At 48.4% G+C, this 24,685-nt stretch overlaps 1 protein-coding gene across 1 annotated transcript in view; it reads left to right on the forward strand.

The window, feature by feature from the left end:
- The window catches only part of LOC119978633 (protein PERCC1), a 47,119-nt gene extending 24,832 nt beyond the window's left edge, over positions 1 to 22,287 (forward strand). Inside the window, exons 3-4 of the mRNA XM_038820419.1 lie at positions 19,721 to 20,258; positions 20,862 to 22,287. Coding sequence (XP_038676347.1) covers positions 20,903 to 21,754 — 852 coding nt within the window. The 5' untranslated portion in view covers positions 19,721 to 20,258; positions 20,862 to 20,902 and the 3' untranslated portion in view covers positions 21,755 to 22,287. The remainder of the gene's footprint in view (positions 1 to 19,720; positions 20,259 to 20,861) is intronic.
- The last annotated feature ends 2,398 nt before the right edge of the window (positions 22,288 to 24,685 follow it).

A 24,685-nucleotide genomic window follows, 5' to 3' on the forward strand; every position in this document is an offset into this window, starting at 1 on the left:
TTGAGTTTATGCAATTTGCCTTAGTCCCGTGCCACCTGAATCCCCAAATATCATAAACTCTCCCCCACTAGCCTGAATGGCAACCCCTTCAGCCTACTCTCCTGCCCCCTCGCCTGAATTACAAACACCTCGCTCTTAGCCATGTTCAGTTTGTATCCAGAGAACCGGCCAAATTCCCTCAAGATTGCCATAATACCGTCCATCCCAATGTTCTTTGGGGGCTGTTAAGGCAGTTAAGTTGGGCTTTTCATAGGCAGGGAGGGGCCCGAATAACAAGGCAACAGGATGATCGGAGACAGAGGCGGGAGAGTCCGGGGTCAGCATGGGTCAGCTGACTCACGGAAGCGTAATGGGGGGAGAGTTAGTGTTAAGCTGGTGCTTGACTTGGGGGATTGGGATCGTGGGCTGTTGGGGGGGGGGGGGGGAGAGGTGGTGGCAGGATGCTGCTTTGCTGACAGAAAAGGAGCCAACTTGGGGGAACAGATGGAGAGTCGGGGAGGGGGCCTCCAATGGGAGAGCTCGAGTAAGCGGGGGACACAGGCTCGTGGCTGGCCAGAAAATGGGGATGGCAGTCGGCAGGGGAAGGGGGGGGGGGGGGATTAAACCCCCGTCCAGGCTGATCATGTGGAATGTGAGGGGTCTGAATGGACCGGTCAAGAGGGCTCGCGTGCTCTCGCACCAAAAGGGGTTAAAGGCAGACGTAGCCATGCTACAGGAGACGCATCTAAAACTCGCAGATCAAACAAGATTGAGAAAGGGGTGGGTGGGCCAGGTATTCCATTCAAAGACCAGAGGGGTGGCAATTCTGGTCAGTAAACAGGTGGCATTCGAGTCAGGGAGTATTGTGGCTGATAAAGGGGGCAGATACATAATGGTGAGTGGGAAGCTGCAAGGGACCCGGGTGGTGCTAGTGAACGTCTACATCCCGAACTGGGATGACGTGGAATTCATGAGACACATGCTGGGTAAAATTCTGGATTTAGACTCACACAATTTGATTATGGGGGTGATTTCAACAGTCATTGACCCTGTATTGGACCGGTCAAAACCCAGGTCGGGAAAGCGACCAGCAGCGGCTAAGGAACTGAGTGGTTTCATGGAACAGGTGGGGGGGGGCGTAGACCCATAGGGGTTCACTCGGCCGAGGGTTAAGGAGTTCTCTTTTTTCTCCCACATCCACAAAGTTTATTCCCGTGTAGATTTCTTTGATGTGAGCAGGGCGTTAATCCCAAGGGTGGAGGGGACGGAATACTCGGCCATTGCAGTCTCTGATCATGCTCCGCACTGGGTGGATTTGCGACTTGGTGAAGAGAGAGGGAAGCGCCCACTATGGAGGCTAGATGTGGGACTCCTAGCGGATGACGAAGTTTGTGGGCAGATAAAGAGGAACATTCAAAACTACTTGGAAACTAATGATACGGGAGAGATAATGGCGACTACAGTTTGGGAGGCTCTGAAGGCAGTTATTAGAGGGGAGTTAATCTCTATCAGATCCCATAGGGAGAAGAAAGAGCAGAGAGAGAGGCTAGTTGAGGAGATACTCAGAGTAGACAGGAGTGAAGGGGAGGCCCCCGGGACGGGGCTACTGAAAGAGCGCCGGAGACTGCAGGTGGAGTTTGATCGGCTCACCACAGGGAAAGCGGTAGCACAGCTGAGGAAGGCAAAAGGGGCTGTCTATGAATACGGAGAGAAAGCGAGTAGAATGCTGGTGCACCAATTTTGTAGGAGAGAGGCGGCCAGGGAAATTGAGGAAGTTCGGGATAAGGATGGTAACACGGTCTTGGACCCAGAGGGGGTGAACAAAGTCTTTAGGGTGTTTTATGGTAAATTGTATGAGTCAGAGCCCCTGGCGGGAGGGGAAGATATGAAGCAATTCATGGACCAATTGAGGTTTCCAAAGGTGGAAGAGGATCTGGTGGAGGGACTGGGAGCCCCGATACAGTTGGAGGAGATTGTTAAGGGCCTAGGGAGCATGCAGTCGGGCAAGGCCCTGGGGCCGGGCGGCTATCCTGTAGAATTCTAGAAGAAATTTTCGGAACTGTTGAGTCCACTCCTGCTAAGGACATTTAACGAGGCTAAAGAAAGAGGGACCCTCCCCCCAACAATGTCACAGGCTTCGATTTCACTCATCCTCAAACGGGAGAAAGATCCGCTACAATGTGGGTCCCACAGACCAATATCGCTCTTGAACGTGGACGCCAAATTGCTGGCCATGATTTTGGACACAAAAATTGAGGACTGTGTCCCAGGGGTGATAGGGGAGGATCAGACAGACTTCTTCAAGGGCAGGCAACTGAAGTCCAATGTACGGAGGCTCCTGAACATTATTATGATGCCCTCAGAAGGAGGGGAGGCAGAAGTAGTGGCTGCGATGGATGCAGAGAAAGCCTTTGACCGGGTGGAGTGGGAGTACCTGTGAGAAACGCTAAGAAGGTTTGGATTCGATGAGGGATTCATAGAGTGAGTCCAACTACTTTATCAGGCCCCCGTAGCAAGTGTATGCATGAATATGGTGAGGTCGGAATACTTTAGGCTCCATCGAGGGACGAGGCAGGGGTGCCCCCTCTTCCCGTTATTATTCGCCCTTGCAATAGAGCCGTTGGCCATAGCACTGCGGGCTTCGAAGAACTGGCAGGGGTTGGTTCGGGGGGGGGGGGGGGGGGGGGGGGAGGAGCATCGGGTCTCGCTCTATGCGGATGATCTGCTCCTGTACATTTCGGACCCACTAGAGGGGATGGGGAGGTCATGCAGATTTTAAGGGACTTTGGCAATTTTTCGGGGTACAAATTAAACGAGAAGAAAAGCGAGATGTCCGTGATCCAAGCTAAAGGGCAGGAGAAGAGACTGGGAGAGCTTCCGCTTAAGATGGTGGAGAAGAGCTTTCGGTACCTAGGGATACAGGTGGCTCGAAACTAGGATGCCCTCCACAAGTTTAATTTATCCCGGCTGGTAGAGCAGATGAAGGGGGCCTTTAAAAGGTGGGACATGCTCGGGAAGGGTGCAGACCGTTAAGCTGATGGTCCTCCCCAGATTTCTGTTTGTCTTCCAGTGCCTTCCCATCTTCATCCCTAAGTCCTCCATTAAGCGGGTGAACAAGATCATCTCGGGATTCGTATGGGCAAATTAGAGCCCGCGAGTAAAGAGACTGTCCCTGTAGCGCAGTCGGGGGGGGGGGGGGGGGGGGGGGGGGGGGGGGGGGGGGGGGGGGGGCGGGTGGCGCTGCCAAATTTTTGCAACTGCTATCGGGCAGCTAACATTGCCATGATTAGGAAATGGGTACTGGGGGAGGGGTCAACGTGGGAGTGGTGCGGTTAGAGGCGTCCTCATGCAAAGGCACCAGCTTAGGGGCACTTGTAACGGCACCTCTGCCGTTCTCGCCGGCGCGTTACACCTCGATGCCCGGTGGTGGCGGCATTAAGGATCTGGGGTCAGTGGAGAAGACACAGGGGGGTGGAGGGAGCCTGAGTTTGGATGCCGATACGCAACAATCACAGATTTGTCCCAGCAAGATCGACGGAGGGTTTCAAAGCTGGCATGGCGGGGTTCTCTCAGAGGTGGCAGCCGTTCCTCGACTTTCCAGGAGAGCACTAAATGTCAGCAGCAAATCGGGGGGGGAGGGGGGGGAAATTTTACGTATTCCTGTTCTTTTTTCTGTATATAATGTTAATGTTTACCTTGTTGTGTTAAATGTTGTTAATGGTTATGGAAAAATTGTGTTTTGATAAGAAACTGAATAAAAATATATATTTTTTAAACTCTTCTACTGAGCTCAATCACTCCCTCTCACCTCCTCAACTGTGCTCAATCATTTCCCCTTATCTACTCCCCTGTGCTGTAAGGCTCCTTCCTGTTTGCTCCTCTTTATTCCCTATTTGTTCCCCTGTTTCCCCTTGCTTTTGTTTTTGCCATTGCATTTTTGATTCATGGATGATATATGGACATGTGTCTTTAAGCCTAAATCTTTAATTCAAGCAGAAGGTAGCAGTGGTCTGTGCCTTTAATTCAAACGGAGGGCTGTGTAGTTTTGGACTGGTGATTGCCAACTGGCCAGCATCAGGAGTGGCCTGCATTGAGAAATTTGGCTGGTGGCAAATGAATTGATCCAGAGGGCTGTGCTCTGCCCAGTAACAGGTGGTGATTGGATATTATCGCACTTAAATGTTTTCCAGAGCCGCGAGATTCCGTTTTGCTTTCACTTTTGATTTTGGCAACACAGAGGTAAAAAATTCAGCTAAATCCTCTCCAATAAGCCTGTGGGTGTTGGATTCCTGAAATCCAGGCCGAAGGCAAGCCATAAACTGAGATCAAAGGCTGATGAAACAGGGCTCTGTCTCTCCAGAAAAATTGTGAGTACAGGCTGCAAATCACGAACTGTGATTTACAAGCTTAATATGGAGAAAGCCTGCAAGGAATCATCATCAGAAGCAAATATTCTATCCCCCCCCCCCCCCCCCCACCCCCACCGCCCCACCTGCCTGTGTTTTTGGGCAGGATTCTCTCAGGCCGCATTATCGCCGGGCCGGGAGCGATTTGCGCGATGGCGCCCCAATGCCGGTCCGCTGTTTCTCCGGCGACTGGAAAATCGCCGCCATTGGCGCCGGCGCGGTCGGTGTGGTGCCGGTCTGGCCCCGCAGCGATTCTCCGCCCGGGATGGCCACGCAAAAAAACCCCGAGTCCTGCCGGTGCCGTTCACATCTGGTGTTACCCGGCGGTACCTCGGCATCCATCCTGTCTGGGGCGGCCTGGTGGTGGAGGGGATGGGGGTGAGACCCTTGGGGGGGGACCTCCACCGTAGCCTGGCCCCCGATTGGGGCCCACCAATCGGCGGGCCGCGTCTCGTGCCTCTCTTTTGCTCCGCGCCAGCCCTTGTAGCCGCACGCCATCGTGCATTGGGGCCGGCGCGGAGAAGGGATCTATTGCGTATGCCCGCATTTGTGCCGGTCGTTAAACCCTCCAGTTTTTATGACAGCGTCAACACTCTGCCTTCAGATGGGAGAATCCCGCCCAGGATGCCTTGTGTGTGTGTGTGTCGTGGGTGGGGAGGCAAGTTAAAGAGTTAGGTACTTCCTAATATTTAACCAACTGTATATGCTGCATTTTCACCATTATTCCTGTTGTAGCACAGTGGTTAGCACTGTTGCTTCACAGCGCCAGGGTCCCAGGTTCGATTCCCGGCCTGGGTCACTGTGTGTGCAGAGTCTGCACATTCTCCCCGTGTCTGCGTGGGTTTCCTCCGGGTGCTCCGGTTTCCTCTCACAAGTCCTGGAAGACGGGCTGTTAGGTGAATTGGACATTCCGAATCTCCCTCTGTGTACCCGAACAGGCGCTGGAATGTGGCAACTAGGGGATGGAAGCTTATTTGTGACAATAATAAAGATTTATTTTATTTACAAATGAACAGTAATTGTGTTTCAACTTACAAACCTGAGGGGCAATTCTCCGACCCCCGGGGGGTCCCTCAATATCCATATGTGTAAAAAAAGCAGCAGACATGTATGTGCTTTAAGTGGTGCAAAAACTGGATTTGGCCCAGCAGAACGATTGATTGTGTGCTATAATGTCAGTTTTTGAGTTATATATTGTAACTGATGAGCTTGATTCACTTTCAGATGAGTGTGAGGTGCTGTTTGAATAGAATCTCACGCCTCAATTGGATTGAAACTGCAGTCTATATTTAGATCCATCTTATATAACTCAATGATTGATTATTAAGCTAAGATTTAAGGCATTCACCAGGACTTACCTTTCCAGTTTGCATATCAATCACTGTTGCCACTGCTTGGAAGAGATAATCAAAGCAAATGAAGATGCCAGGCTGATCTGAGAACTCAACGGTTAGATCTTTCTTTTAAAAATAATTTTATTTGAAATTTTTACATCATAAATAACAGAAAAGAAAAATAGAAACCCTCCCTCCCACCCCTGTACAGAACAGTGAAACAGTAAAAATAAATAAACAATGAACGTTAACCAATGAGCAATAAAAAATAACCAATAAACAATAATAAATCTCCAACCAAACATAAACAAACCCCCCCCCTCCCCCCCCCCACCCCACCCCGGGTTGCTTCTGCTACTGACCATCTCCTAACGCTCCGCCAGGAAGTCTAGGAACAGTTGCCACCGCCTGAAGAACCCTTGCACAGATCCCCTTAAGGCAAATTTCATCCTCTCCAATTTAATAAACCCCGCTATGTCGTTAATCCAGGATTCCACGCTTGGGGGTCTCGCATCCTCCCACTGAAACAGAATCCTTCGCCGGGCTACCAGGGATGCGAAGGCCAGAATACCGGCCTCTTTCGCCTCCTGCACTCCCGACTCATCTGACACCCCAAATATTGCGAGCCCCCAGCCCGGCTCAACCCTGGAGTTCACCACCCTTGACACCGTCCTTGCTACACCCCTCCAGAACTCCTCTAACGCTGGGCATGCCCAGAACATGTGGGTATAGTTTGCAGAACCCCCCGAACATCTCACACACCAATCCTCAATCCCAAAGAACCAGCTCAGCCTTGCCCCGGTCATATGCGCCCTGTGCAGTACCTTAAATTGTATTAGGCTAAGCCTGGCGCAAGAGGAGGAAGAATTTACTCTTCCCAAGGCAATCGTCCACGTGTCCTCATCAATCCCCTCCCTCCAGTTCCTCCTCCCACTTACCTTTTAACTGCTCCACCGAGGCCTCCTCCTCCTCCTGTATCAGCTGATAAATTGACGAAATCCTGCCCTCTCCAACCCACACCCCCGACAACAGCCTATCCTGAACCCTGCGTTCCGGCAGCAGTGGGAACTCCACCACCTGACGCCTAACAAACGCCCTTACCTCCATATATCGGAAGGTCTTTCCGGGGGGGGAGCCCGAATTTCTCCTCCAGTTCCCTAAGGCTCGCAAATTTCCCATCGATGAACAGGTCCCCAACCCTCCTAATACCCTGCCCTGTACCAGCTCCGGAACCCCTCAACAATTTTCCCCGGGGCAAACCAATGGTTCTCCCGTATCGGGACCACACCGAAGCCCCCACCTCCCCCCTGTGACGTCTCCATTGCCCCCAGATTTTGAGGGTCGCTGCCACCACCGGGCTCGTAGTGTACCTCATCGGAGGGAGCGGCAGCGGTGCCGTCACCAGCGCCCCCAAGCTCGTGCCCACACAGGACGCCATCTCCAACCTCTTCCAAGCCGCCCCCTCCCCCTCCATTACCCACTTGCGTACCATCACCACGTTGGCAGCCCAGTAAACCCGCAGAGGTTGGGCAACGCCAGCCCGACCCTTCCCTGCTCTGCTCCAAAAACACCCTTCTCACCCTCGGGGCCTTCTTAGCCCACACAAACCCCATAATACTCCTGTTAACCCGCTTTAAAAAGGCCTTAGGGATCAGGATGGGGAGGCACTGAAACAAAAACAGAAACCTTGGGAGCACCGTCATTTTAATGGATTGTACCCTACCCGCCAGGGAGAGCGCAGCATATCCCATCTTTTGAACTCCTCCTCCATTTGCTCCACCAGCCTCGTCAAGTTAAGCTTATGCAGGGCCCCCCTAGCTTCTAGCCACCTGCACCTCCAGGTATCTAAAACTCCTCTCTGCCCTTTTTAGCGGAAGCTCACCAATCCCCCTCGCCTGGTCTCCAGGCTGCACCACGAACAGCTCACTCTTCCCCATGTTAAGCTTATACCCGGAGAAATCCCCAAATTCCCTGAGGATCCTCAACACCTCCGGCATTCCCCCCCACCGGGTCCGTCACATACAATAGCAGATGTCTGCATACAACGATACCCGGTGTCCCCCCCCCCCCCCCCCCCCCCCCCCCCAACGCACCAACCCCCTCCAATTCTTAGACTCCCTCAAGGCCATGGCCAGGGGCTCAATCGCCAGCCCAAAGATCAGGGGGGATAAAGGGCACCCCTGCCTTGTTCGTCGGTATAGCCAGAAATATTCCGACCTCCTCCTGTTCGTGGCCACGCAAGCCACCAGGGCCTCATACAGCAGCCTCACCCAGCTGACGAACCCCTCCCCAAACCCAAACCTTCTCAACACCTCCCACAAGTATCCCCACTCCACCCTATCGAAGGCCTTCTCCACGTCCATAGCTACCACTACCTCCGCCTCCCCCTCCACCGCCGGCATCATAATTACATTTAGGAGCCTGCGTACATTGGTATTCAGCTGCCTCCCTTTCACAAAACCCGTCTGATCCTCTTGTATAATCCTCAGGACAGAGTCCTCGATCCTCATGGCCAATATCTTTGCCAACAGTTTCGCATCTACATTAAGAAGTGAAATCGGCCTATACGACCCGCACTGCAAAGGGTCCTTGTCCCGCTTCAAGATCAGGGAGATCAGCGCCCTAGACATCGTCAGGGGCAGAACCCCCCCTTCCCTTGCCTCATTGAAAGTCCTAACCAGTAGCGGGCCCAACAGGTCCACGTATTTCCTGTAGAATTCCACCAGGAACCCATCTGGCCCTGGTGCCTTCCCCGCCTGCATGCTCACTAGTCCCTTAACCAGTTCCTCCAACCCAACCGGCGCCCCCAGCCCCAGTCACCCTGCTCCTCCTCTACCCTCAGGAACCTTAGCCGGTCCAGTAAACGACTCATCCCCTCCTCCTCCGATGGGGCCTCAGACCGATACAGTCCCTCATTGAAGTCCCTGAAGACCCGGTTAGTCCCCATCGCACTACGCACCGCACTCCCCCTCCTTCCCTCACTCCCCCAATCTCCCTCGCTGCCTCCCACTTCCGAAGCTGGTGTGCCAACATCCTGCTGGCCTTCTCGCCATACTCATACACCGCCCCTTGCGCCTTCCTCCACTGCGCCTCCGCCTTCCTGGTGGTCAACAAGTCAAACTCGGCCTGAAGGCTGCGCCACTCTCTGAGTAACCGCTCCTCCGGGGCCTCTGAGTACCTCCTATCTATCCTAACCATCTCCCCCACTAGCCTCTCCCTCTCTCTCCTCTCCTTCCCTTCTTTATGGGCCCTGATGGAGATTAGCTCTCCCCTGACCACCGCCTTCAACCCCTTCTAAACCACCCCTACTTGCACTTCCCCGTTATCATTGGTCTCCAAGTACCTCTCTGTACACCCCCGGAGCCGCCCGCTAACCTCTTCGTCTACCAGCAGCCCCACCTCCAAGCGCCACAGCGGGCGCTGGTCCCCCTCCTCACCCAGCTCGAGGTCCGCCCAATGGAGGGCAAGGTCAGAGATGACTATCGCTGAGTACTCTGTGTCCTCTACCCTCGGGATCAGCGCCCGGCTCATTACAAAAAAGTCAATCCGAAATTAGGCCTTATGAACATGGGAGAAGAATGAGAATTCCCTGACCCCCGGCCTCGCAAACCTTCACGGATCCCCCATCTGGTCCATAAACTCCCTCAGCACCTTGGCCGCCGGCCTCCTGCCCGTCCTAGACCTAGAGCGATCTAATGCCAGGTCCAGCGTGTTAAAGTCCCCCCCCCCCCCCCCCCCCCCCCAGTATCAAGCCCCCTGTCTCTAAATCCGGGATCCGGCCTAGCATGCGCCGCATAAACCCCGCATCGTCCCAATTCGGAGCATATACATTTACCAAACCCACCCGCACTCCATGCAGATTACCACTCACCATCACATACCTACCTCCATTGATGCTCAACGCCCCAAACAACACCCGCTTCCCCACCAAGATCACCACCCCCCGATTTTTTGCATCCAGCCCCGAATGGAACACCTGTCCTACCCACCCCTTCCTTAGACTTACCTGATCTGCCACCTGTAGATGCTTTTCCTGAAGCATGACCACATCTGCCTTCAGCCCCTTCAGGTGCGCGAACACATGGGCCCGCTCGACCGGCCTGTTCAGGCCTCTTACATTCCAGGTTATCAGCCAGATCAGGGGGCTACCAGCCCCCCTCCCCAGCCGACTAGCCATTACCCTTCCTAGGCCAGCCACATGCCCGAGCCCCCCGCACTTCTTGTTCCTCCCAGTGGCAGACCCCCGCCACAAACACCTCTATAAACCCCAGCTCCCCCTTGGCCATTCCAGCAGCAACTCGGTTCCCCCCCCCTCCCCATCCCCCAAGCCAGGTTTCCCCCAGCTGCATTGCTCCCCCGATTGCACTCCCGCGAGTCAGCGACTCCTGCTGACCCCGGCTGGCCCCGCCATTCCATCAACCCCCCCAGTGTAAGAATCTCCCTTCCTCTCTCCTGTCCATCAGCAGGCACTCCCCCCCCCCCCCCCCCCTCCCAACCCCACCCCTTCCACTCTCAGCGCGGGAAGAAAGCCCGTGCTTTCAGCACCAGCCCCACCTCTTTCCATCCTTAGCACGGGAAAAAAGCCCGTCCGACCCCGCCCCCTCTGGCATAGTTTCTCTTCAAGGCCCAGTCCCAATTCCTCCGGCTCGGGCCTCCCCCCACCTCTGCGGGGCCCCATCCCCAATTGCAGCCATCAACGCCCACAGACTTTTACCTGTCCATCCCCCTGCAGGCCTGCCCGACAGGCATAGGAGACACAGTGATCAACCCAACCACAAAATCCCCCCCAAAACACAACACAACAGTCCCGACCCCCCCCCCCCCCCCCCCATGCATCCCCTCGTCCACGGTCCTCAGTCCGAGTCCAGCTTTTCAGTTTGAATAAAGGTCCACGCCTCTTCTAGTGTCTCGAAATAGTAATGGCGATCTCTGTAGGTAACACAGCCACGCCGGCTGCAACATGCCGAACCTCACCCCTCTACGGTGCAGCACCGCCTTAGCCCGGTTGTACCTGGCCCTCTTCTTAGCCACCTCCGCACTCCAGTCCTGATAAATCCGGACCTCTGCGTTCAACCACCTGCTGCTCCGCTCCTTCATGGCCCACCTTAGCACACATTCTCTGTCCGCAAACCGATGGAACCGCACCAGCACCGCTCACGGCGGCTCACTGGGCTTGGGCCTCTTCGCCAGCATTCAATGGGCCCCCTCCAGCTCCAGGGGCCCCTGGAAGGACCCGGCGCCCATCAACGTATTCAGCATGGTGACCACATAGGCACCCACATCTGAACCTTCCAGGCCCTCCGCGAGACCCAGAATCCGCAGGTTCTTTCTCCTCGACCAGTACTCCAGGTCCTCGAGCTTCGCCTGCCATTTCTTATGGAGTGCTTCGTGCGTCTCCACCTTCACCGCCAGGCCCAAGATCTTGTCCTCATTTTCCGAGTCCTTTTGTCGGACCTCCCGGATCGCCGCCCCTTGGACCGTCTGGGTCTCAAGCAGCTTATCAATTGAGGCCTTCATCGGTTCTAAGAGCTGTGACTTCAGCTCCGTGAAACAGCGCTGGAGAAATTCCTGCTGCTCCTGTGACCACTGCTCCCACGCTGTCTGGTCTCCACCCGCCGCTATCTTAGCCTTCCTTCCTCGCACCTGTCTCTGCTCCAACTCCACTATTTTCACCGCTCCACTCCTTGTCCAATCCATACAATTCCGGGGGAATAAAGTTATCCCCTTCCCACACTGGGGATCGTCGAAAAAGTACTGCTGGGGGCCCTAAAAAGAGCCCAAAAGTCCAATTCTAGCGGGAGCTGCCGAATGTGCGACTTAGCTCCACATAGCCGCAACCGGAAGTCCGACGGTTAGATCTTAACCTTGTGCAGTAGTGATCAGCAAGTGGTAGCAAGTCGGCAACCTATCGTACATCTCTTCTGATTTTTATTTCCAATGATGAAGGGAAGATATAAAATAGGTTGACGACTTGCTATCACCCGTTTTATGCTATTGCACAAAGCCAACAAAAATGCGCTTTATTCATCTGTTCAGAATAGCGGTAAGTTAATAATAATAATGATCTTTTATTGTCACAAGTATGAAGTTACTGTGAAAAGCCCTTAGTCGCCACATTCCGGCGCCTGTTCGGGTAAGTCGGTACGCGAATAGCATTCTTTTCGAGAAAGCAGACTAAACTTTCAATCATGGTTGAAAACCAAGCAATCCATCATAGACATTCATGCTAGGAAAAGATGAAAACCTGGACCCGGATTCTCCGAGCCTGCCAGGGTCGGAGAATCGCTGTTGACGTCGAAAATTCCCGCCACGCCGCTCCGACGCCGGGACGCAATTTTCAGGCAACCAGAGGATCGCCGGCAGTCGCGTGCGCCGGTTAGGGGCCGTTGAAAGAGGCCTCCGCGGCTGATTCTCCTCGGTCGACCGGCCGAGTTCCCGCGAGTTCTGCCACTGGTTCACATAGGGTAGCACCCACAGGAGCTCGGACCCGCGTCCGCGGTGGCCATCCTGGTGGGGGGTTGGGGGGATCAGACTCCGGGAGGGGTGGGGGAGGCCTCCATGACGGCCAGTCCCGCGATTGGGGGCTACTGATCGGCAGGCGTGCGCGATTTGTGGGGGCGTACCTTCTTCCACACAGGCCCGCCATGTCGCTACGCCATGTTGCGTGGCATCGGTGAAAAACAGCCACCACGCGCATGCGCCGGTGCGGAAACGGCTGCCGCATGCATGCACAGACCCGCACCAGCAGTGCAGGGCCGCGTATCGGTGCCAGAGTTGCGTGGAGCACACCGGCGCCGTGCTGGCCCCCTGTGGGCCACTGGATCGCTGGGCCAAGAGGCCCGTTGATGCCGGCGTGAAACACTCTGGTGTTTACGCCGGTGTCAACACTTATCCGGGATGTTGGAGAATCCCGGTCCGTATGCTTCCATCAGCAAGGAATATTAGGGATGCATTTTCTCTCTTTGTTGCTCAGTTGTAAACTATTGAATTAGTAATTGATGTTAAGTCATCCAAGGGTCTGATTTGAAGGCAAAACCTGTGCTCCAGTCAGCAAGGCTGCATTTGATTCCAGGGATAATTGAGGAAAATATAAATGATAATCAAGGAAAATAAAATGTGAATAAACATTCCATTTTTTGATTTCCGGTTATACAAATATTGAAAGCTACAGTATTGAATTAATCATTTTAACATCCTAATAATGACGCCAAAAGTAAAATAGTTCAATCACCATTCGATCGAACAATGTGGGACACTTACATTTCAATCATATCTTAGTGGATTTTTCAGACTTAAATTGGCACAATGATGGACTTTAATACTATTATAACAAGAAATCTGGTGCTCAATAAAAAATACTGAGACCTTTAACATTTGCTGTACATTTATTTAATGTGTGTAAACATTGACATTGGTCCCAATTACACCTAGTAGACTGTTAATAGTTGTATATGGAGTAGACACTTTTCATCTGAAATGGAAATCTTGTGGCCAAGGTATGGGGCTTGTAGCAAGGCTTGTGCTTTGAATAGATTGTGTAATTTACTGTTTCTCCAGGGTTCAGACATATCGTCACTATTGATTTTCATTTCAGGAGATAAAGCTAGGTGGGGGCGGGGGGGGTGGTGTAATTCTGCAAACAACACATAATATTCAGGGGAGAAAATCATAAAAAACAGTTTTGGATGCTGGTGACATCTTTTTTCAGTTTTGAAAAATTAGTCAAAGTAAGGGAGATTATGAAGAGAGAACAGAAAGAAGCATTATTTTGTGAAAATTTCAACCATTGATAGCTATGTTATGAAATAGGTGCAGCAAAACAAAAGGATCCGATTTTCACTCTGCTGAGTTTCTGATCTCAGCCACACTCCCGTGAGGAGATACAAGTGGAAATAATGTCAAGAGGGAAGAATTGTTCCTATGCCTCTCATGATCCAATAGCATAGTTTGTTCCTATGCCAGTATAGGCCTCCTTGTGGTCAACTCAGTTACACTGCAAGGACACCTGAAGTAGATCACCCACCTGACATTTTAGCTACAAATGGTTTGTGACCCAGGAAGGCAGAGGGTTAAGTAGACAATAGAACATTCATAACTTTAGCAAAAAAAAGCTTGATTTTTGCATCTGCAGAATTCACACCCTTTATGATAAAACAACCACACACTTGGTGAAAACAGTGAAATTAGTCCACGAGAACGTAGTGAAGTACAAATGGAGACATGGCAACACTCTGTCTTTAGACAAAGGTATATAGAAGGCAAAGTAGGAGCTACAATCTGAAACAAAGATGAAACATGTGGCTCAAGTGTCTCATTTTGTTATAAATGCCAGGTATTGGAGAGCACATCCAGGGCAGCATCTGCTAGGACATATGCTCCAGCAAGTACATACTATGCTGTTGGATCATTAGAGGCTTTATAGTCAGCAGATGGTCAAATATTCAGTCAATGACTATAGCTATACATGCAGCAATATATCCAAATAAAACAAGGTGAAACTTCAAATCATAAATACAAAGAAATCACATTATCTGAAAGAAAATGTGTATTATGATGCATTATCAAAGTACAGAAACTTAGCAAATATAAATGGAAACAAATGGCACTAATTTCTAAAGGTAAATGGGTTAACTGTGCATATTATAAATTAACATTAATGTGGAGGTAATATTCCACTTTTGAACTCATAAATGTGCAGAGGTGTTAACATATTCTGAACCTCAGTAATATCTTACATTTGTGTTATCATTTTGTTGCCTGGTTTCTATAGGTTGGTTTTCTCACCCTTTCCCCGCTATTTTCCTTTCCTCTAAAAGTTACTAACCTCAAACATTCTTATTTTTGATGACCATTCTCCATAATTAATCTTTCGCTGCTGCAGTTGGAACAATGAATGTGTGGGAATTGAAAGGGCATTGACTGTTAGCTCATGAATTTGAGAAGTATATGAGAACAAGTTCATGAATATGAGAACAATGTCTTTATATGTCTTATTCAGTACAATTGACCCATAATAACATAAACAACTCCACTTCAGTGGTGAGAAAACTCACGTTACCCATGACACTGCAAAAGTAGTGATGGCACAGTTAAATCTATCAATGGGAAATGGAACTATGGTAATACTTCAATAGTTTTTTTTTAGATGACAGTTATTTGTAAGTTAGAAGACCTGACCATGTGGAGTTTGGGGAAAGGTATGGGTGGCAGAAGATGGAGAACTGGCTCTGTTGCCCCATGGCACTGTTTGGGTTCATTCCATTATATGGCATCAGTCCAATATTTAATTTCAAATTTTGAAATTAACAATTTGCAATCTGCTCACAGTTCTTTTTACATCAATCACTCGCAATTTGTTTAAGCCTAACATTGGCACCACCAGAACGAATGTGGATACATGGTGGCACAGTGGGTAGCACTGTTGCTTCACAGCACCAGGGTCCCAGGTTCGGTTCCCGGCTTGGGTCACTGTTTGCACGGAGTCGACACGTTCACCCCGTGTCTGCGTGGGTTTCCCCCAGGTGCTCCGGTTTCCTCCCAGAAGTCCTGAAAGACTTGCTGTTAGGTGAATTGGACACTCTGAATTCTCCCTCCGTGTACCAGAACAGGCAGCGGAATGTGACGACGAGGGGCTTTTCACAGTAACTTCATTGCAGTAAGCCTAATGTAAGCCTACTTGTGACAATAAAGATTATATTTTTAAAAATTGCATGCTTACAGGATTACATTGTAGAAAACTGAGTTATGATGAATATAACATTCATAAAACTGCAAAAACAAATTCAAACGCAATTAGCACATTGTAACTCATTCCTAAATAGAATTAATGTTTGATAATGTTATCGAGTGTCATAGCAAGCATCTTCCTATTTGGTTACGTATACGGATATCTTTAGTAAGTGTCAGCATGCCGAATGATGGCATTGGTAGCATGGGATAACACTGCGTTTTAGTATTGCCACAAAGAGCCTATGTATAGTTGTGTACAGCAAGTTTCTGAATCTATTCTGCACTGTTATTTTGATATTTTTATAAGTAAAGAAGATTGAAATTTCACAATGTATTTGACTACCATTTTGTGGTCAAGTTACCACATATAATGTGTAATTTAAGAATGCAAACATTTAAAAAAATACATTTTAAGCACCCAATTCTATTTTTCCAATTAAGGGGCAATTTAGAGTGGCCAATTCACCTACCCTGCACATCTTTGTGTTGTGGGGGGTGAGACCCATGCAGACACGGGGAGAATGTGTAAACTCCACACGGACAGTGACCCGGGGCCATGATCGAACCTGGGACCTCGATCGCCGTGAGGCAGTAGTGCTAGCCACTGCGTCATTGTGCCACCCCAGAATGCAAACATTTTGGGAGAAATTTGAAACCAGCTCAGCCCATGAATTGATGCTTGGGTAGGTTTAAAATTTAAAAAATCTGACTCCAATTTCCAACCTGCCATGCTCTCAACAGCAACCCATGTAATCAGCAAGTTTTCCTGCGAAAGACTCGTGGGGCCCCTGAACTGCATGAACTTACAGAGCACTCTTAACATAGTCGATATCTTTAACAGGAATAGTATTGCATAAAATTTGACACCTATCCATATAAAGAACTATTAGACTCCGGCAAAGAGTTAGGGCACAGGGTGAGTCCTAGAGGAGAGAGAGGTAGAGGGGTAAAAAGGTTACGGCAGATAATTCCAGAGCTTTAGACCGAGGCTAATGAAGGCATAGCTGCCAATGGTGGAATGATTAAAATTAGGAATGTACAAGGGGCTAGATTTGGAGGATCCCAGGGATCTTGGAGGGTTGTAGGACTGGAGGAGGTTGTAAAGGCCGGTTTTTCTGTCGTAAAAGTCCACGGATTCTGCGTTGGCATCAAGAAGTCTCAGAAGTCTCCACTGGCGGGTGAAAGCAGAACTAGGGGACATAGCCTCAAAATAAGGGGAAGTAGATTTTGGACTGAGTTTAGGAGGAACTTCTTCACCCAAAGGGTTGTGAATCTATGGAATTCCTTGCCCAGTGAAGCAGTTGAGGCTCCTTCATTAAATGTTTTTAAGGTAAAGATAGATAGTTTTTTGAAGAGTAAAGGGATTAAGGCTTATGGTGTTCGGGCTGGAAAGTGGAGCTGAGTCCACAAAAGATCAGCCATGATCTCATTGAATGGCGGAGCAGGCTCGAGGGGCCAGATGGCCTACTCCTGCTCCTAATTCTTATGTTCTTATGTAAGCAGAGACTCCTGCCCAAAGGTTTTTTTTATCACTTGGGAGCTAAATGCAGAGATCAGGCCGCCATTTTGAAAGGGTGTCCCAATCTCGAAGTGAGTGTGTGTGGGTTACCCCCCCCACCCATTGGCAATGTCACCCCCCACAGATATGGACACTACTGCACCCCCCCCCCTTGAGGTGAGGACACAACGCTATGGGGTCCCTGGGGGTCCCCCCTCTTCAGGCCCCCCCAAGCTCCCTTACAGCACCCTCACCCTTCCAGGATCCCCAACAATCGCTCCAACCTCCCAGAGGCCCCTACTTACCTGCCCTGCAAAGCCCCCCTCCACCCTCCTTTCATGGGCGTGGCCCCCCTGACCCTTGGCAGTGCCACCCTGGCACTTCGGTACCGTTGCACTGGCACCCAGGAGTGCTCCTGCAGGTTTGGGAGTGCCATCTGGGCACCGTGCCAAGTTGCCAGCTGGGCAGTGCCAACATGCTCGCTTTACAGGGGGAGGACTGGCGAACCACCCTGCAGTTACTCTGACCGCCTTGGGATCTCCGATGGCCCAGGAGACTCCCCAGGAGCTGTTTCGCCTGGTCCATGTTTGTGTCAATGAGCACTGATCGGCACCCGACTGTAGCCTTACTGGAGAGGCCGGTGGATCCCGCACTGCCGGTGGATACCGGGTAACTTCGCTCAAGCCGCTTTGGTCACACTCCTTGTGAGTGTGTTTCAGACTCGGATGCTTCTCAGGACTTGGGGTGAATCCCACGAGGCGCAAAAACAGCCAGGAAGCCAGCGAGAGGGTTCTCCCTGCATTCACTGACCACACCGCGCTCAAGGGAGAGCGTAACGCGGCTGGTGAATCGTGCGCATAGTTTAGGGTTTCAGCAGGGTTTCACACTGAGGTGTGGTAGAGCCGGGCAATGTTATAGACGTAGAATTTGGCGATCATAGTAATGAAGAAAATGTAAGGTCGCAGGTTCAACTCAAGGTCAAATTGGAGCCCAAGCTCCTGAACCACCTGGTTCAGCTTCATGCAATTGTCAAGATGAGCAATAGAATAAGCAGCTAGGGAATAGATTTTGTGGCCGGGACTGAAAACAATGGACGCAATCGAATGGCCACGCTGCGCCAAAATGCAACGTGCTGCGGTGCAACATGGCCGATAGAGGATGGGAAAACCCGCTCACGGGATCTATCCGGCTCACAATGCTGCGTGAGATCTAACATGATTTTACATTTTGGCAAAAATGCATAGTAGAGCGATACAGCTAGTCTCACTGTAATATGCAGTTTCCCAAGGCACCCGAGGAGTTGCGACCTTGGCGAGTGCCGTTCAGCATTGCTCTCCACAAATGGACACCAGATTGAATGGCACTCATGGGGGTTTTCCAGTGGATTGGAAGCTCCCAGGTGCATGCCCTTTGGGCAGGGTGGTAACCTGGCACTGCTGGTGCCACCTTGGCACTCTGCCTCTGCCCAGGTGGCACTGCCAGGGTACCAGGTTAGAACCGCCAAGGTAACAAGCTGGCCTTTTTTGCAGGTGGCAGCGATCGGACCAGGGTGCCCAACATAGGTGCTGGGGAGTGTGGAGGGGCCGGGGACTCCTCATCGTGAGTTGGGCCTTTGGGAGCATCAGGGGTCAGGTCAGGCCTCCCAATGGCGTCCAAACCTCTCGCTACACTGAGGAGTTCCGGCTTGCGAAGCTCCTCAGTGCAGAAAACGGGACTACTTATGGCCTTAGCTGTGCGTTCCCCACTGAGGCCCATTATGTAACCCTGAGTGACATTTAATAGCCTTGTGTTTCTTGGCGCTAGGAATGCCGGGAAACACGCGGCTAAACGTGATCGCTATGGGACTTTGTTTCCATTTAGTTAAATCGCGCCCAATGGTTCTATGGACTTCCCAGTATTTATTTATTTATCTTAATTAAGGAGTAATTTAGCGTGGCCAATCCACCTACCCTGCACATCTTTGGGTTGTGGGTGTGCGACCCACACAGACACATGGGGAATGTGCAAATTCCACATGGACAGTGACCCGGGGCCGGGATCGAACCCGGGACCTTGGTACCGTGAGGCAGTAGTGCTAACTACTGCTCCATCGTGGCATCCTGACTTCCCAGTATTTAATTGGAGGAAATTTCTGCTCTTCCAATAATGGATATTGGACAAATAGCGTGACTTATCAAAGACAATGATGGGGTCAAGGAAGTGGGTGAGGATACATCTAGCTATCAACACAATGTGTAGAACTTGACATTGTGTTTTTGGTTATATTGCTGAACGGCGGCATATACAGATGAAAAGTCAGGTTCCAATTCCCATTCAAATGTAATCTGCCCCTGATATAATCTGTGCCGTGATATAACTTTAACTTTCGGTCCAGAGCAGGATGAGCCATTTGACTGAAGAAGCCAAGCTAACTTTAAAAAGCTTGCATCTTTTCAGATTTCTGGAGGACCAAGAAGAGCAAGTGTTCTTAGACAGTCCTGGGATCCCTTTTATCGTGTTCGACATCCCATAATGCTTACTACTAACGTTTTGTTCTGCTTTGATATTATTTCATACTTATGCAATTAATATGTTTGATAATTAAACAGCATGTTAAGTGAAAATGAAAATCTAAACAGAAATGCAAAATGTATACTGGTTTTTGTCGGAATATAAAGGTGCAGCATATTTTTGTCAAAAAGAATACATGATTTTAAAATATGAAGTTAATTAATTGACCTTTAATTTAATTTAATTTAATTTAATAAACAATTTGGTTTGCTCTTTTTGTCTAGATGGATGCATGGTTCCCAGATGACATTGCAGAGCATTTGATCATGTCGACGTTTGCAAAATTATTACCACCTACCTCTTTAAACACCGATTGTATGATAACAATTATGTTTCTTAAATGTGCCTACTCAACAAGTCAAAATACCATGAAATTCAATTTTACGCCTTTTTGACTCTCCCCAATTTGAGCATGAATCAGAAGAGTAGATAAAGGCCCTTTGCAGGCCAGTTTTACATCTGTGACTTGGAGGTTTAATCGCTGAATTTACAGGAACAGCACTTGAAAATTCCCTGGCAAGCAGGCCATTAAGCAAAAGCCTATCTTCCGCCCCTCTGATTTGCTTTCTTCAACACTCTCTGGTTGCTGGGTGCTAAAACAAACCAAAGCTCTATTTACAAAGTCTACTATTACAATACTCCCACCAAATATTTGTCAAAAGTCAGTCCATGCAAAACTATAAATGCATTAATCACAGGTGTGGAACTGCTGTAGTAGGGTAGCTCTTTGACGTGCTTTTCCAGACTGAGTATATCATTCAGGTAAGAGCTTTGGAACTGCTATCAGCTTTTTACTATTTTTAAACAAGATTTCCAAAATCATTAAGACTAAAGTAAAGCTCTCAATAAAACACTGTTGCTTTCAACCTAAGTGTTAGCAGTAACATTAAGGAAGGAGATAAACATCATGAAAATTGTTAATTTCTGGAAGCTGGATTAAAAAGACATGCCTAGTTGTTTGGGGGGTATGGACTTTATAAAATCAAGTGATAAGTATTAAAGGAGAATCCATTAAAAGGTGAACTTCTCAATGGATTCATGGATTTGAAAGTACAGGCCTGTTTAAATTCTTATATATTTTTTTTAAAATTGCATTTGGCTATTTTTAAGATTACTTTCATAGAATCATAGAATTTAAAGTAAAGAAGGAGGCCATTTGACTCTTTATTCATTTAAGAAAAGCTTTTAATATTTTAAACTATTCAACTGTTATTAATAGAACACAGAAGCAACTGATTTATTACAATAATGACCAGATTATTGATTCTACTTTATTGATTTACTTTATCGACTGTTCTGCATTGAAACAATATTAATGGTATTCGAATAGTCAAAATACCAAAATAATTTTTTAATTGTGTTCAGGGGCTGATACAAGCAAGAACCAGAAGCAAGCTAAGAAAGCCATGGCAGCAGGTGTGATCAAGAACATGTCAGATTTTAGGCTAGTTCCTACTTTTCAGCTTCCCATTCTAAATCTCACTGTTTACCAGGACATGGATTTCCAGGAAACATCTGAGGAAGAGGAGGATTTGGAAGATGACAGCGAAGAGCGAGAACCAGGATCTGTCACCAAATGCATGGAACATAAAAACTGGACTGCTGTGCGCCAGTCATTCGATCCTGTAACAAACAGCGCAGACAGCACATTGCAGCTACTCAGGTTTACCGAGTTAATCAACAATGATATCCAGAAGTACTTTGGTAGAAAAAACAAGGACGATGATCCTGATGCTTGCAATATTTATGAAGACAGATTTTCTTCTGGTAAATCAGGCAGAGAGCTGTACTATGCAGATCTGATAAGAATTGCACAAGATGGAGATCAAGAAGAGGAGGAATCTCACGTGTTTTCAACATCCTCCAGAGAAATAGACATTCAGACATTGAAGTTAATTTGTGACAGGGAAAGCATTAAAAAATTAGGACCCTTGGCAGAACTTTTTGAATATGGTTTGCACAAGTACATGAAACAAACAGTCTTGAACAGGAGAGATAGCAAGAGACAAAAGCTGGACAAAAAATATGGCAATATAATCCCAATGCACAGACGAAGGCTTCCTTTGTCTTTTTGGAGAGAGCCTGTTTCTCCCATGCCAGGCTGTATCCTTCACACCAGCACACCTGACTTCAGTGATCTTTTAGCCAACTGGACTTCAGAATCAAATGGACAAGAGCTCCAACAAGTTGCAAGAGAAATCTCAACTGAAATGAGTAGACAGTCATTGGAATCAGAAGCTTATCAGGTTGGAGAATGAAATAGTGGGCTGGATTCTCCAATCCCCCCATCGCATCTTTCTCAGTGGCACGCTGGTCGCTGGCAGCAGAATAATCTACTCCCGACTCTTGTTAATGGGATTTCCCATTGAAACCACCGGACGCCCCTGGCAAACCCACAAGCAGGGATGAGCTGCAGGGAGAACAAAATCCCAATGGCCAGAGACTTCCAGCCTGTATTTCTCAAAAGATCGGCTGTTAGCCCTTTGAATGCTGAATCATCGCGCCATCCTTTAAGATCTTAAACATACACATCTCTATCAATCAAAATATTTCCCAAAATAATGTTTGTTTTTGCTAACGTGCAAAATAATTGTAGATTTTGTTTTCAAGAATTTATCAAATGCATGTTCTGAAAATACATACCTTCAACATTATAGAACATTTGAGATTATTCCATTGAAATCCGTCTAAGGTTAGCTTTGACATTTACGGTTTAAAATTTAGCAAATCTTAGTTTGTGTTTTATATATTCAGATCCTGGCAAAAGCACAAAATTATAAGTTGCTGATGTTTAATTACATGTAGTATTACATTTAATAAAACATTGATCATAATTGTGGTATCTTTCAATAATCTATTTGTATGGGGCTGGTTTAGCACGGTCAGCTAAACAGCTGGCTTGTAATGCAGAACAAGGCCAACAGTGCAGGTTCAATTCCCATACCGGCCTCCCCTGAACAGGTGCCGGAATGTAGTGACTAGGGGCTTTTCACAGTAACTTCAGCCTACTTGCCTACTTGTGACAATAAGCAATTAATATATATATATTTAATTATTTGGTTATTTTGTGATTAGATCATATCTTTAAATTGCTATGGTTTTTTTCAGTATTGAAGAGCTCTAATCACTTGAGAGAGTCTGTCATGTAAGAATAATGGAGCCCAGAAAATACTGGAAACACTCAGCAGCTCAAGCAGCATCTGCTGACAGAACACAAGTCAAATGTTTCATGTTCCTCAGAACTGGGTTTAATACCCACAACATTATTGTTTCAGATTTCCTGCATCTGCAGAATGTTGGTTTTTATACATCATCTATTCTTTTATAAATTATTTTACATTATTTTAAACTTACATTCTTAACTAAACATCAGACGCAAGGTACTTTGGCACTATCTTGGCTGCAGGATGAGAACAAATGGGCGCCGTGTTAATAAGGTTAAAAATATGTGAAAACCTGGTTTTTGCACACAATTCTGGTCCTATTTGCTGATTATCAGAATTGAATCTGCCTGGAAGCGCGAAACCAGAAACCTGCAGATTAGCATCCAAGTGCTGATTAAATGTAATTTCAGAGAGCAGCCTATGTGAGCTCTTCCATATGGATGTGGAATGGGCCGTCTGCAACATGGCAATATGGTGAAAGATGACTTATTGGCTGGCAGAGAATGTGCAAAGGTTCCTAGATGCAGCAGTGGCATTCCTGGTGGAGGAGGTCCAAGGGAGGAGGGATGTCCTGAACCAATGTGGTGTCACCTCCCCATCTAGTCCCTCTCTCCCCCCAGCAGCTGGTGCTTCTCTGCCTGGCCTCATTTCCTCCTCCCATTCCCACAGCAAGATACCCATGAACAAAAACTCCCTTTCTCCTGGTGACTCCGAGGAGCATACGCTCTTTTAGGTGAAGTCCTCAAAAAACTTTCAGAATAACCATTGTTTGAGCATTGGTAAAGTCTTGACAAAATGTCCCAGAGAGGTGCATGAAATTGACCTGAATGCCACATTTACTGGCAAACAGTTGGTCACTGTTAGGAAAGAGCATTATGAAAAGTTCTAGCCACCAAAGCTGTGCAGCCCCTATAATGAGTACTAGCAGGCATTTGACAATCATATCCTGAATAAACCTCCAGGCAGCCGTTTCTGGAGTGTGCCTCAAATCCTTTGCCAAGATAGCATCTTGTACTAAATATGAGCTAAACAACCATTTCAGCTCAGGACCTGCAAGCACTGCTGAAAATCAAACATCTTTTTTGATTGAAGCAATTTTAGCAGCGGAACTGTTGGCTCCAATAATTCAGTGCTAATTACCAATTTGTTTATGCAGCGTAAGGTATTAGGGCATTTAAAAAGTTATGCACTTTAGATCTTCAATATTATTTTTCTTTAATGAAGGCATGGTTGAATAATATATTTTGTGAAGCATTTGAGATCTTTTTAACATTCAGATGCAACCTGTATTTCTGCAAATGCCAGTGATTGAAAACAATGTTTAATAGAGAATATCAGTTTATTTCTGAAGACAACACCTCAGTTTGAAAATCCAAACCTTTTGTTTGTGAAACATTAAGGACTTGATAATGACACTGGTTACTCAAACAATTGCATCTCGTTAATTAAATATTATTTAAACATCTTCAGTCTGTCTCAAATGTTTAATGAACTCCAGACTGGAAATGACAAAAGATTTTATGATGGAGGGATCAATGAGTTATTTTAATTTTAATCTAAACACATAACTGTTTAAATACTTGTTTACTTTTAAATACCAAAATAATGTTTCATCAGGGGTTGATTACAGAAGTGTGTATGATGGCTCTCGGCTCGTTTATGACACTCGAGCATCAGTGAGGGATTGCATAGAATCCCTGCAGTGCAGAAGGAGGCCATTCAGCCCATAGAGTCTGCACCGACCCTCTGAAAGAGCACTATACCTAGGCCCACTCCCTCACCCTATCCCCGCAACCCCACCTAACCTTTGGATGCCAAGGGACAATTTAGTGAGGGCAATCCACCTGCACATCTTTGGACTGTGGGAGGAAACCGGAGCACCCGCAGGAAACCCACGCAGACATGGCGGAAACGTGTGACGGCGAGGGTCCACAGGTCCGGTGGGCCCCCTCCAGTCTTCTCTCTCTGCGTGATTTGCTGCCTTTACTTGGTGAGGGGTCGAGGGCGGGGGTGGGGGGTAGAGAG

This window comes from Scyliorhinus canicula, chromosome 15, assembly GCF_902713615.1.
Source record: "Scyliorhinus canicula chromosome 15, sScyCan1.1, whole genome shotgun sequence".
Lineage (NCBI taxonomy): Eukaryota > Metazoa > Chordata > Chondrichthyes > Carcharhiniformes > Scyliorhinidae > Scyliorhinus > Scyliorhinus canicula.